This window comes from Bombina bombina, chromosome 3 (genome assembly GCF_027579735.1).
Source record: "Bombina bombina isolate aBomBom1 chromosome 3, aBomBom1.pri, whole genome shotgun sequence".
Classification (NCBI taxonomy): domain Eukaryota; kingdom Metazoa; phylum Chordata; class Amphibia; order Anura; family Bombinatoridae; genus Bombina; species Bombina bombina.
The window spans coordinates 91,676,042-91,691,132 of NC_069501.1; the positions used below are offsets into that span (position 1 = coordinate 91,676,042).

Genomic DNA, 15,091 nt, shown 5'->3' on the forward strand with positions numbered 1-15,091 from the left:
TTATGTTTCCTTTAAGATTTATATTTTTTCTAATACATAACTGGCTCAGCTTCAAGCTTAGACATTCCCAATTCCCTGCACTAGCCAGCTGGCACACAGCGGCATTTAGTTTCACATTACATATAAGCACATGGAAGGATACACCCTCCCTGTCTCTGATAAACCCACAGATTAAGTCCCTCAGTTCAAACTCACTGGGAATTAAAGTACCATAAAACAGGTTGAGATTTGTGCATATCCTAAAAGGGTTAATTAATTTAAAATAGTTTGCATAAAAAAATGTTTAAAAATTGCTGGCAATTATTTTAAAATGATTTTTCAAAGATAAGCAAAATGAATTACATAGCTAAACTGCCAAAAGCAGCTAACACCACCCCTCTTATCAGTGTTTAGACACAAGCATTGTATTTCAACTGAGTTCACAGCTTCTAGGAATACTCCAGCAGATAATCCCTATTCACTTTTGCATTTTACCAAATGAACAATAAACATAGATACAGCCATAAAAGAAATTGTGTGGGGGGAGCTAGAGCTTTACAATTTAGAACCTAAAAAGAAAGGGTTAATGGTGAGGAAATGCAGTATAAATTTGCAGGTAAAGTAATTAAAGTACATATTATATTATTTTGTCTCTATCCCAAATTTTTTTATGTCCCTTTAAGCATAAAAAGATTACAATAGTATGGAGAGGAACTGCAGGAATTTAATGAGTCCTTTTAATAATTATATTTGAAAAAAGAAATAAATAATTTATTTATTTAATAAATTGAGAAAATTTGCTAAGCAGTTTAATTACAATTAATACTATTTTTTTCTGCTTTGCCATAGTAATGTAATAGTTATTTTGGACTAGAATAAATAAAAATAAAAAATTACAAATAATTTCAATACAACATTATAAACTGTATATGGGACTTCTACAACAATTAAATAAACCATAAGTTCAACTCTTCCGCTCACATAAATAGCTTTATTTTAAAGAGACAATAAACCAAAATGTTTTAAATTGTACAGTTCAAGGATTACAGAAGAAAATGCAGTCACTCCGTAGCTTCAGTCTCAATTTAATTAATGGGACATTAAAGCAAAAATTTAAAACAACTTCCCAATTTACTTCTATTTTCAAATTTGTTTCGTTATCTTGTTATCCTTTGCTGATTGAACAGCATTGCACTACTGACAGCTAGCTGAACACATCTAGTTAGCCAATCACAAGTGACAAATGTGTGCCAGCACCAATCAGAAGCTAGCTCCTATTAGTGTAGTATATGTGTGTATACTTTTTCAACAAGGAAGGCCAAGAGAACGAAGCAGATTTGAAAATAGATGTGAATTTAAAAGTGTCTTTAAATCACACGCTCTATCTGAATCATAAAAACTGAATAGGGGGGGGGGGATTATGGAATTTGCGGCATTTAAGCCAAGTGTCAAATTAAACACTGTAATGAATCTAAATATGTTAAAAACTAAACACTTTATTGAACAAATTTGCAGACAGACAGGAATAGAGACTTTAAATAGGGATGTCAGAGATGGGTAACATCACAACCACCTCTTAATTCATAATACCCCAATTTAAACATCAGACAAATTTTTTAAAAAACAAATAGGCCATGTGAACAGGGGAGAGGGATAGAAAGAATGTGGTCAGGATGTGTAGGGTTATTGGGAGTCGGCAAACATGCATCAGAATTCAGACATAATATGCGCTCAAAGGCGGCCTCCTGCCTGTGTACTGCTTTGATTCAACAAAGTCAGCCAATTGCTAACTCAATCCCTATGTTTCATATATCATGCACACATATGTAACACTCATATATAACACTCAAGAGCGTATTAAGTTCCTCCTAATAAACCAGCAAAAATAATCAAAGATGCTTATTTGCGATGCCTCACACAGAGGTTATTCAATCTATTCAGTGTCAGTAAGAGACTAAATGCTGATTAGTAATGTCTCACATACAGAGACTATTCAATGTCAATAAGAGACTATGTTGCTAAAAACATCAATTCCAATTATACAATGTTAATATGTATCAGAGGAGCTGTATATTTACAAAAAGGTTAACAGCTCTTAGACCACACCAAACAACTCCCCCCTGACCACGCCCACCGACGCGTTTCCGTCACTAATACGTGACTTCGTCAGGGTATAGGGCCGATCCAGAGTGGCTCTCCGCTGTTTATACCTATCTGTTGCCCAGGTAACGGCAAAGCAATTGCAGAAGTGTTAACCGCATAGTGGGTATTAAAACTCATGTAATTATGTATAGTAGTATGCTCATTATATCTTATTGTATGATAATATGCCACAGACAAGATTACGTTTCAGTTCCAAATAAAGCACTTTTTACATACATAGTGGGATATCCTTAATCTATGCAGATTACTATATGGTACTTTAAGTTCTTATTGTCATTTGATATTTTACAGTGATTATATATTTACACTTGTATATCGAATCATTACTAAGACACACTATTGCATCAAAGGTGATGTTGATGCTTATTTCTATTAAATAACATGGTTTCCTTGCTCTTGAAGTCAATATGTCAATTCATCCACATATGTTTAGTTCAAAGAAACATATGTATCAAGATAAAAAATGTTACTAAGAGTGTATCCCATGTATCGTAATTTATGCATTGGTTTAGAGGTATGTCTAGTTCAAATATGTGCATTGATTATTCCAGAAACATATAATGAGAGGGTTAATGCCTATTTCATCTTATAATTATGTCCCCTTTTATGGATTATGATATAAAGATTTATAAGAAACTTTTATAGGAGATTGCTTCGTTTAAGCCTCTAGTTATCAAGCCGTCAACCGCAAATACGCTGGAATTCTGCAGTGTATTTGTGGCGAGGCTGATTCGCTGTAGTTATCAAGCCCTATAGCCCGGCAAAAGTAGAATTTAGTGATGTAACATACGATCCGCCGGCCTCAGTCCGACACAGATCGATGGTTACGTAACTACAGATGTTCCGAACGCAAGTTCGGCACAATCTGACTACTTTTCCGGGCCACTATTCGGCCACTATTCCGGGCCAGCGTACCTGGTTTTCAATCCGCCGCCCTGGAGGCAGCGGGTCCCATAGGAATCAATGGGAGTCTTACAGCAGCGAGAGCTCATGTTCGCTGCTGCCCGATATCCCATTGATTCCTATGGGAAGTGTCTGCATCTAACACCCTAACATGTACCCCGAGTCTAAACACCCCTAATCTGTCCCCCCTACACCGCCGCCACCTACAATATACTTATTAACCCCTAAACCGCTGCTCCCGGACCCGCCGCCACCTACATTAAACTTATTAATACCTAAACCGCCGCTCCTGGACCCCGCCGCAACTATAATAAATATATGAACCCCTAAACCTCCGCTCCCGGACCCCTCCGCCACCTACATTATACCAATTAACCCCTAATCTGCCGCCCCCACCTACATAAAGTTATTAACCCCTATCCTGCCGATCCCGGACCCCGCCGCAAATACATTAATTGTTTAACCCCTAAACCGCCGCACCCGGAGCCCTCCGCCACCTACATTACATATATTAACCCCTATCCTGGCCCCCCCTACATTGCCGCCACCTACATTACATTGATTAACCCCTAATCTACCCCCCTACACCGCCGCCACTATAGTAAATGAATTAACCCCTAAACCTAAGTCTAACCCTAACCCTAACACCCCCCTAACTTAAATATTATTTAAATTAATCTAAATAAATATTCCTATAATTAAATAAATTAATACTATTTAAAACTAAATACTTACCTATAAAATAAACCCTAAGCTAGCTACAATATAACTAATAATTACATTGTAGCTATTTTAGGGTTTATTTTTATTTTACAGGCAACTTTGTAATTATTTTAACTAGGTACATCAGCTATTAAATAGTTATTAACTATTTAATAACTACCTAGCTAAAATAACTACAAAATTACCTGTAAAATAAATCCTAACCTAAGTTACAATTACACCTAACACTACACTATCATTAAATAAATTAAATTAATTAACTACAATTACCTAACATTAAATAAAATTAACTAAAAATTAACTAAAATAACTAAAGTACAAACAAAAACCTCTAAATTACAGAAAATAAATTTGAAATGTAATTTTAAAATAATTACACCTAATCTAAGCCCCCTAATAAAATAAAAAAGCCCCCCAAAATAATAAAATTCCCTACCCTAAACTAAATTACAAATAGCCCTTAAAAGGGCCTTTTGCGGGGCATTGCCCCAAAGTAATCAGCTCTTTTACCTGAAAAAAAAAGAAATACAACCCCCCCCCAACATTAAAACCCACCACCCACACACCCCTATGCAGATGGATTCACAAATTGCAATCAGCTGCACCCGAAGGCTTAAATGAAGCAATCTACTATAAATGTTTCTTATAAATCTTTATATCATAATCCATAAAAGGGGACATAATTATAAGATGAAATAGGCATTAACCCTCTCATTATATGGTTCTGGAATAATCAATGCACATATTTGAACTAGACATATCTCTAAACCAATGCATAAATTACGATACATGGGATACATTCTTAAAAAAATGAAGTAACATTTTTGATCTTGATACATATGTTTCTTTGAACTAAACATAGGTGGATAAATTGACATATTGACTTCAAGAGCAAGAAATCCAAGTTATTTAATAGAAATAAGCATCAACATCACCTTTGATGCAATAGTGTGTCTTAGTAATGATTCGATATACAAGTGTAAATATATAATCACCGTAAAATATCAAATGACAATAAGAACTTAAAGTTCCATATAGAGTTAATGACTTATTATATAGCTATTACATGTATATCTATATATTCTTTATAAGTATTATCATTCCTCTGGGTTTTTATAACACATCGAAAGGTATTAACTATGGCTACCTCATCCTTTTAAAATGGCATATCTGCATTTAATAATCTGCATAGATTAAGGATATCCCACTATGTATGTAAAAAGTGCTTTATTTGCAACTAAAACGTAATCTTGTCTGTGGCATATTATCATACAATAAGATATAATGAGCATACTACTATACATAATTACATGAGTTTTTATGTATAGTGGGCATGGCTAAGGGGGAGTTGTTTGGTGTGGTCTAAGAGCGGTTAACCATTTTGTAAATATACCGCTCCACTGCTACATATTAACATGGTATAATTGGAATTTACGATTTTAGCAACAAATTCTCTTAATGACACTGACTAGTTTTTGAAGAGGTATCACATTTTTATTTTATTTTTTATGTTTAGTACCAAGACATGTGCGAGCTCCAGGTGATAATTTGCAAAAAAAAAATGATACCCAAAAAATTTAAATCTTATAACAAAATTAAAAGTTATTATGATTATCCTTTATAATTAATTTGTAAAAAGCTGTCAAATCTGTAGTGTTTGAATTGGAAAGTTTTTTTTTTTTTATATTCTATCTAAATCTACCTTGTCCCATCAAAAGGACATGAAACCCCAAAAAAAAATATTTCATGATTATAAAATAAAATCTCCAATGTTTTTGTATTATCTAATTTTCTTAGTGCTCTTTGTTGAAAAGCATACTTAGGTAGGCTCAGGAACTGGGAGCTAGCTGCTGATTGGGGTCTGCACATATATACTCCTTATCATTGGCTTACTAATGTGATCATTCAATATAAGTAAGCGCAAATAAATGCTGGTTTGGACAAATCTAAACAGCCAACAATCCCAAATTGATGTTAAAAAAATATATATATACAGTACATATACTGTAGTATATATATATATATATATATATATATATATATATATATATATATATATATATATATATATATATATATATATTAAATTAATAAGTATATCATCAAATGAGCGCTGGGTTGAAATAGTTAATAATAATTTAATAACACAAATAATTACAATTGATATCACAGTCCTATATACAGATAAAATATTAAAATATGACACCGGTGTCTATATATAAAAAACTGGAAAACTTGATAAAGAGTCCACACTCATCAGTGTATTTGAACGGCTTCTGTGAATAATTAACGGTCAGTCGGTTTAAAAACAGCATCCTACCTACATGGTTATCATTGAGTGGCATAAAATTGAAAAACAAATATGTTTACCACTTAGATGAACTGGCCAGTATACTATACACGGAGATGAAAGCATTTAAACTGACTGACCGTTAATTATCTGCAGAGCCCGTTCAAATACACTGATGAGTGTGGACTCTTTATCAAGTTTTCCAGTTTTTTATATATAGACACTGGTGTCATATTTTAATATTTTATCTGTATATAGGATTGTGATATCAATTGTAATTATTTGTGTTTTTAAATTATTATTAACTATTTCAACCCAGCGCTCATTTGATTATATACTTATTAATTTAATTTATATCCTATTCTATAAAAGGTCAAGTGTGTTTGTCCGAATCTGTCATGCGCAGTAGAAACTGCGCGAGGACAAACACACCTGGCCTTCGAGAAGACTGACCTGGCTGGCATGACATCTGGGACGACCGTGTCTGATGGGGCGGGGCCGACCCGGTGTTACGTGGGCGGGGCTGGGCGGGGCCGGGCGTGATGTAGACGGGGCCGGGTGTGACGTGGGCGGGGCTGGGCGGGGCCGTGTTGTGGATGTCAGAGAGAGAGAGAGAGCTCAAAAAAGAGGGGGCATAGAGAGAGAGCTCAAAAAAGAGGGGGGATAGAGGGAGCAAAAGAGGGGAGATAGAGGGAGAGCAAAAGAGAGGGAGAGAGACAGCAAAGAGATAGGGGGGAGAGAGAGTAAAAAAAAGGGCAGAGAGCAAAAGGGAGAGAGAGACAGCAAAACAGAGGGGGGAGAAAGGGGAGAGAGAGCAAAATATAGGGGAGAGAGAGAGCGCAAAAGAGGGGGGAGAGAGGGAGGAGAGAGCGAGCAAAAGAAATGGGAGAGAGAGAGCAAAAGAGAGGGGGAGAACACAAAAGACAGGGGAGAGAGAGGGGGGAAAGAGAGGGGAGAGAGAGAGAGGAAGAGCAAAAGAGAGAGTGAGAGAGAGCATAAGAGAGGGGGGAGAAAGGGGAGAGAGAGCACAAGAGGGGAGAGAAAGAGAGTGCAAAAGAGGGGGGAGAGAGGGAGGAGAGAGAGAGCAAAAGAGATGGAGAGAGAGCAAAAGAGAGGGGAGAGCACAAAAGACAGGGGAGAGAGTGCAAAAGAGAGGGGAGAAAGAGAGGGGAGAGAGAGAGAGAGAGAGAGAGGGGGAGAGAGAGAGAGAGAGAGAGAGAGAGAGCAAAAGAGAGGGTGGGAGAGAGCATAAGAGAGGGGGGAGAAAGGGGAGAGAGAGCAAAAGAGGGCAGAGAAAGAGCACAAAAGAGGGGGGAGAGAGGGAGGAAAGAGAGCAAAAGAGATGGGAGAGAGAGAGCAAAAGAGAGGGGGGATAGAGAGAGCAAAAGAGGGGGGATAGAGAGAGCAAAAGACAGGGAGAGAGACAGCAAAAGAGAGGGGGAGAGCAAAAGAAAGGGAGAGAGAGAGCAAAAGAAAGGGAGAGAGAGAGCGCAAAAGAGAGGGAGAAAGACAGCAAAAGAGTGGGAGAGAGACAGCAAAATAGGGGGAGAGAGACAGCAAAAGAGGGGGAGAGAAAGAGAGCGCAAAAGAGAGGGTGGGGAAAGAGAGGGGAGAGAGCGCAAAAGAGAGGGGAGAGAGAGAGCGCAAAAGAGAGGGGGAGAGAGAGCAAAAGTGAGGGGGAGAGAGAGAGCATAAGAGAAAGGGGGAGAGCAAAATCAAGGGGGAGAGAGACAGCAAAAGAGAGGGGGAAAGAGAGCAAAAGAAAGGGGAGAGAGAGCAATAGAGAGGGGGAGAGAGGGCAAAAGAGAGGGGGGAGAGAGAGAGCAAAAGAGGGGGGAGAGAGAGAGCAAAAGAGGGGGGATAGATAGAGCAAAAGACAGAGAGAGAGAGAGAGCAAAAGAGAGAGGGAGAGAACAAAAGAAAGGGGGAAGAGAGAGAGCAAAAGAGAGGGAGAGAGAGAGCCAGAGCAAAAGAGAGGGGGATAGCACAAAAGAGAGGGGGAGAGAGAGTGCAAAACAGAGGGGGGAGAGAGAGCAAAAGAGAGGGGAGAGAAAGAGAGAGCAAAATAGAGAGGGGGAGATAGAGAGCAGAAGAAGGGGAGAGAGAGCAAAAGAGAGAGGGGAGAGAGAGAGAGAGCAAGGGGTTGAACCGCTGTATTGCAAAAAATGGCCCGTGTACATGGGCTTTAGGACTAGTTTATATAGATATTATTTTTTTTATGTCAATTTGGGATTGTTGGTTGTTTAGATTTGTCCAAACCAGCATTTATTTGCGCTTACTCGTATTGAGTGATTAGCTGTAAGTATATTAGGGGTTTGCACTTTAAAGGTTAGCAGTGTTTGGGGTGTGTTCCTGAGATATTTATACGCACAGTTGTTTGCCTTACCAATATGATCAGCTAGCTAGCATTAGTGCATTGCTGCTCCTTCAATAAAGGATGCAAAAGAATTAAGCAAAATTGATAATAGAAGTAACTTGGAAAATTGTTTAAAATGTTATGTTCTATCTGAATCATGAAAGAAAAAATGTAAGTTTTATGTCCCTTTAAGGCAATCAGTAAGCATGGCAGTTTTACACTAAATATTGCTTTGAAAGGGTCAAACTATGGAATTATTGCAATAATTGCAAGTACACCATTGTAAGAAATACTAGCAAGAAATTATGGTTATTGCAAGGAACCTAATAATTTTATATGAATGTTATAATATTAACACTCTAGATACTGAATAGAACTTCATATCATTCTTACCTTTGAGCTTGGTTGTGGGGCCAGGCCAAGAAACACTTGTATTTCATTCCCTTCTTTGGCATTAAAGAAAGATTCAAAGTCCTGGGGAAAATAGCTAATTTTAGCAGAATACAAAAACATATTTTCAACACAAAAAATATTTAAACTGATTAAACAGACATGATGCCCAAATATTGAAGCATTTGAAATTGATGCAGCATAGCTATAAAAAACTGACTAGAAAATATTACCTGATCATCTCTATGTAAATAAAGGAATATATCAACCTCAACATTTCCCAAGCATTAACATCCCATTGTAAAGAGAGTTTAAGCAGCCAATCAGGATGCTAGTCCTGGGACTTGCAAGTGAGTGTCACCAAGATTACGAGTTTTGCGTTAACAGGGGTGCGGTGCTAACGCTCAGTTTATGTTCACCGTTCACCTACAAACAACGCTGGTATTACAAGTTTTTTTCAACTTGGCGTTAGCCTCTAAAAAGTGAGCGAAGAGCAATATTTAGCTCCACATCTCACTGTAATACCAGCGCTGCTTACGGTAGTGGTAAGATGGCTAAACGTGCTTGTGCATGATTTCCCCATAGGAAACAATGGGGCAGAATCGGATTAAAAAAAAACTAACACCTGCAAAAAAGCAGCGTTCAGCTGTAAAACGCAGCCCCATTGATTCCTATAGGGAAATACAATTTATGTCTACACCTAACACCCTAACATGAACCCCTCTAAACACCCCTAATCTTACACTTATTAACTCCTAATCTGCCATCCCCGACATCGCCGACACCTGCATTATATTATTAACCCCTAATCTGCCGCTCCGGACACCGCCGCCACCTACATTATCCCTATGAACCCCTAATCTGCTACCCCCAACATCGCTGCCACCTACATTATAGTTATTAACCCCTAATCTGCCCCCCAACGTCGCCGCAACCTACCTACACTTATTAACCCCTAATCTGCCGCCCCCAACGTCGCCGCCACTATAATAAAGTTATTAACCCCTAAATCTAAGTCTAAACCTAACCCTAACACCCCCCTAACTTAAATATAATTTAAATAAATCTAAATAAAATAACTACAATTAAATAAATTATTCCTATTTAAAACTAAATACTTACCGATAAAATAAACCATAAGCTAGCTACAATATAACTAATAGTTACATTGTAGCTAGCTTAGACCTAGATTTGGAGTTTGGCGTTAGCCGTGAAAACCAGCGTTAGGGGCTCCTAACGCTGGTTTTAGGCTACCGCCGGTATTTGGAGTCACTCAAAATAGGGTCTAACGCTCACTTTTCATCCGCGACTTTTCCATACCGCAGATCCCCTTACGTAAATTGCGTATCCTATCTTTTCAATGGGATCTTTCTAACTCCGGTATTTAGAGTCGTTTCTGAAGTGAGCGTTAGACATCTAACGACAAAACTCCAGCCGCAGGAAAAAAGTCAGTAGTTAAGAGCTTTCTGGGCTAACGCCGGTTTATAAAGCTCTTAACTACTGTGCTCTAAAGTACACTAACACCCATAAACTACCTATGCACCCCTAAACCGAGGTCCCCCTACATCGCCGACACTCGAATAATTTTTTTTAACCCCTAATCTGCCGACCGCCACCTACGTTATCCTTATGTACCCCTAATCTGCTGCCCCTAACACCGCCGACCCCTGTATTATATTTATTAACCCCTAACCTGCCCCCCACAACGTCGCCTCCACCTACCTACACTTATTAACCCCTAATCTGCCAACCGCAAAGCGCCGCCACCTACGTTATCCTTATGTACCCCTAATCTGCTGCCCCTAACACCGCCGACCCCTATATTATATTTATTAACCCCTAATCTGCCCCCCTCAACGTCGCCTCCACCTGCCTACACTTATTAACCCCTAATCTGCCGACCGGACCTGAGCGCTACTATAATAAAGTTATTAACCCCTAATCCGCCTCACTAACCCTATAATAAATAGTATTAACCCCTAATCTGCCCTCCCTAACATCGCCGACACCTAACTTCAATTATTAACCCCTAATCTGCCGACCGGAGCTCACCGCTATTCTAATAAATGTATTAACCCCTAAAGCTAAGTCTAACCCTAACACTAACACCCCCCTAAGTTAAATATAATTTAAATCTAACGAAATAAATTAACTCTTATTAAATAAATTATTCCTATTTAAAGCTAAATACTTACCTGTAAAATAAACCCTAATATAGCTACAATATAAATTATAATTATATTATAGCTATTTTAGGATTAATATTTATTTTACAGGTAACTTTGTATTTATTTTAACCAGGTATAATAGCTATTAAATAGTTAAGAACTATTTAATAGCTAAAATAGTTAAAATAATTACAAATTTACCTGTAAAAGAAATCCTAACCTAAGTTACAATTAAACCTAACACTATACTATCAATAAATTAATTAAATAAACTACCTACAATTACCTACAATTTACCTAACACTACACTATCAATAAATTAATTAAATACAATTCCTACAAATAAATACAATTAAATAAACTTGCTAAAGTACAAAAAATAAAAAAGAACTAAGTTACAAAAAATAAAAAAATATTTACAAACATAAGAAAAATATTACAACAATTTTAAACTAATTACACCTACTCTAAGCCCCCTAATAAAATAACAAAGCCCCCCAAAATAAAAAAATGCCCTACCCTATTCTAAATAACTAAAGTTCAAAGCTCTTTTACCTTACCAGCCCTGAACAGGGCCCTTTGCGGGGCATGCCCCAAGAAGTTCAGCTCTTTTGCCTGTAAAAAAAAAATACAATACCCAAGCCCCCCAACATTACAACCCACCACCCACATACCCCTAATCTAACCCAAACCCCCCTTAAATAAACCTAACACTAAGCCCCTGAAGATCTTCCTACCTTAATTCCGATTGGCTGATAGAATCCTATCAGCCAATCGGAATTCGAGGGACGCCATCTTGGATGACGTCCCTTAAAGGAACCGTCATTCGTCATTAGTCCGTCGGGCCAGCAGGATGTTCCGCGTCGGAGGTCTGCAAGATGGATCCGGAAGAAAGAAGATTGAAGATGCCGTTGATAGAAGACTTCATCCGGATCATGGACCTCTTCAGCTCCCGCTTGGATGAAGACTTCAGCCGGATCATGGACCTCTTCAGCCCCCCGCTTGGGCTTGGATCAGGACATCGGAGGAGCTCTTCTGGACAGATCGTTGAACCCGGTGAGGTGAAGACAAGGTAGGAAGATCTTCAGGGGCTTAGTGTTAGGTTTATTTAAGGGGAGTTTGGGTTAGATTAGGGGTATGTGGGTGGTGGGTTGTAATGTTGGGGGGCTTGGGTATTGTATGTTTTTTTTTACAGGCAAAAGAGCTGAACTTCTTGGGGCATGCCCCGCAAAGGGCCCTGTTCAGGGCTGGTAAGGTAAAAGAGCTTTGAACTTTAGTTATTTAGAATAGGGTAGGGCATTTTTTTATTTTGGGGGGCTTTGTTATTTTATTAGGGGGCTTAGAGTAGGTGTAATTAGTTTAAAATTGTTGTAATATTTTTCTTATGTTTGTAAATATTTTTTTATTTTTTGTAACTTAGTTCTTTTTTATTTTTTGTACTTTATCAAGTTTATTTAATTGTATTTATTTGTAGGAATTGTATTTAATTAATTTATTGATAGTGTAGTGTTAGGTTAATTGTAGGTAATTGTAGGTAGTTTATTTAATTAATTTATTGATAGTATAGTGTTAGGTTTAATTGTAACTTAGGTTAGGATTTCTTTTACAGGTAAATTTGTAATTATTTTAACTATTTTAGCTATTAAATAGTTCTTAACTATTTAATAGCTATTGTACCTGGTTAAAATAAATACAAAGTTACCTGTAAAATAAATATTAATCCTAAAATAGCTATAATATAATTATAATTTATATTGTAGCTATATTAGGATTTATTTTACAGGTAAGTATTTAGCTTTAAATAGGAATAATTTATTTAATAAGAGTTAATTAATTTCGTTAGATTAAAATTATATTTAACTTAGGGGGGTGTTAGTGTTAGGGTTAGACTTAGCTTTAGGGGTTAATACATTTATTAGAATAGCGGTGAGCTCCGGTCGGCAGATTAGGGGTTAATAATTGAAGTTAGGTGTCGGCGATGTTAGGGAGGGCAGATTAGGGGTTAATACTATTTATTATAGGGTTAGTGAGGCGGATTAGGGCTTAATAACTTTATTATAGTAGCGCTCAGGTCCGGTCGGCAGATTAGGGGTTAATAAGTGTAGGCAGGTGGAGGAGACGTTGTGGGGGGCAGATTAGGGGTTAATAAATATAATATAGGGGTCGGCGATGTTAGGGCAGCAGATTAGGGGTACATAAGGATAATGTAAGTAGCAGCGGTTAACGGAGCGGCAGATTAGGGGTTAATAATAATATGCAGGGGTTAGCGATAGCGGGGGCAGCAGATTAGGGGTTAATAAGTGTAAGGTTAGGGGTGTTTAGACTCGGGGTACATGTTAAAATGTTAGGTGCAGACGTAGGAAGTGTTTCCCCATAGCAAACAATGGGGCTGCGTTAGGAGCTTAACGCGGCTTTTTTGCAGGTGTTAGGTTTTTTTCAGCTCAAACAGCTCCATTGTTTCCTATGGGGGAATCGTGCACGAGCACGTTTTTTAGGCTGGCCGCTTGCGTAAGCAACTCTGGTATCGAGAGTTGAAGCTGCGTTAATAATGCTCTATGCTCCTTTTTTGGAGCCTAACGCAGCCTTTATGTGGACTCTCAATACCAGAGTTATTTTTATGCTGCGGCCAGAATAAAGCCGGCGTTAGTTTTTCGGGTCGTTACCGACAAAACTCCAAATCTAGCCGTTAGGGTTTATTTTTATTTTACAGGCAACTTTGTATTTATTTTAACTAGGTACAATAGTTATTAAATAGTTATTAACTATTTAATAACTACCTAGTTAAAATAAATACACATTTACCTGTAAAATAAATCCTAACCTAAGTTACAATTACACCTAACACTACACTATAATTAAAATAATTTCCTAAACTAACTACAATTAACTACAATTAAATGAAATAAAGTACAAAAAAATAAACACTAAATTACAGAAAATAATAAAATAATTACAAGAATGTTAAACTAATTACACCTAATCTAATCCCCCTAATAAAATTAAAAGCCCCCCAAAATAAAAAAAATCCCTACCCTATACTAAATTACAAATAGCCCTTAAAAGGGCTTTTTGCGCGGCATTGCCCCAAAGTAATCAGCTCTATTACCTGTAAAAAAAAAATACAATACCCCCCCAACATTAAAACCCACCACTCACACACCCCTACTCTAAAACCCACCCAATACCACCTTAATAAAGCCTAACACTAACCCCTTGAAGATCACCCTACCTTGAGACGTCTTCACCCAGCTGGGCACAAGTGGTCCTCCAGAGGGGCAGAAGTCTTCATCCGATCCGGGCACAAGAGGACCTCCAGACGGGCAGAGGTCTTCATCAAGACGACAGCTTCTATCTTCATCCATCCAGAGCGGAGCGGGTCCATCTTCAAGCCAGCCGACACGGAGCATCCTCTTCTTCCGACGACTCCCGACGAATGAAGGTTCCTTTAAATGACGTCATCCAAGATGGCGTCCCTTGAATTCTGATTGGCTGATAGGATTCTATCAGCCAATCGGAATTAAGGTAGGAAAAATCCTATTGGCTGATGCAATCAGCCAATAGGATTGAGCTCGAATTCTATTGGCTGTTTCCTACCTTAATTCCGATTGGCTGATAGAATCCTATCAGCCAATCGGAATTCAAGGGACGCCATCTTGGATGATGTCATTAAAGGAACCTTCGTCGGGAGTTACAATGTTTTTTAGGGTTTATTTTATAGGTAAGTATTTAGTTTTAAATAGGAATAATTTATTTAATTGTAGTAATTTTATTTTGTTTTATTTATACTATATTTAAGTTAGGGGGGTGTTAGGGTTAGACTTAGATTTAGGGGTTAATAAATTTAATATAGTTGCGGCGACGTTGTGGGCGGCAGATTAGGGGTTAATAAATGTAGGTAAGTGTCGGCGATGTTAGGGATGGCAGATTAGGGGTTAATAAAATTAAACTAGTGTTTGCAAGGCGGGAGTGCGGCGGTTTAGGGGTTAATATATTTTTTGAAGTGGCGGCGATGTCCGGTCGGCAGATTAGGGGTTAAAAACTTTAGTTAACTGTTTGCGCTGTGGGGGGGCTCGGTTTAGGGGTTAATAGGTAGTTTATGGGGGTAGTTTATGGGTGTTA

At 37.9% G+C, this 15,091-nt stretch overlaps 1 protein-coding gene across 2 annotated transcripts in view; it reads right to left on the reverse strand.

The window, feature by feature from the left end:
- Positions 1 to 15,091, reverse strand: part of SH3BGR (SH3 domain binding glutamate rich protein) — a 160,199-nt gene that overhangs the window by 109,276 nt on the left and 35,832 nt on the right. For both annotated transcript variants that reach the window (XM_053705919.1, XM_053705918.1), the window contains exon 3: positions 8,808 to 8,888. In XM_053705919.1, coding sequence (XP_053561894.1) covers positions 8,808 to 8,888 — 81 coding nt within the window. The remainder of the gene's footprint in view (positions 1 to 8,807; positions 8,889 to 15,091) is intronic.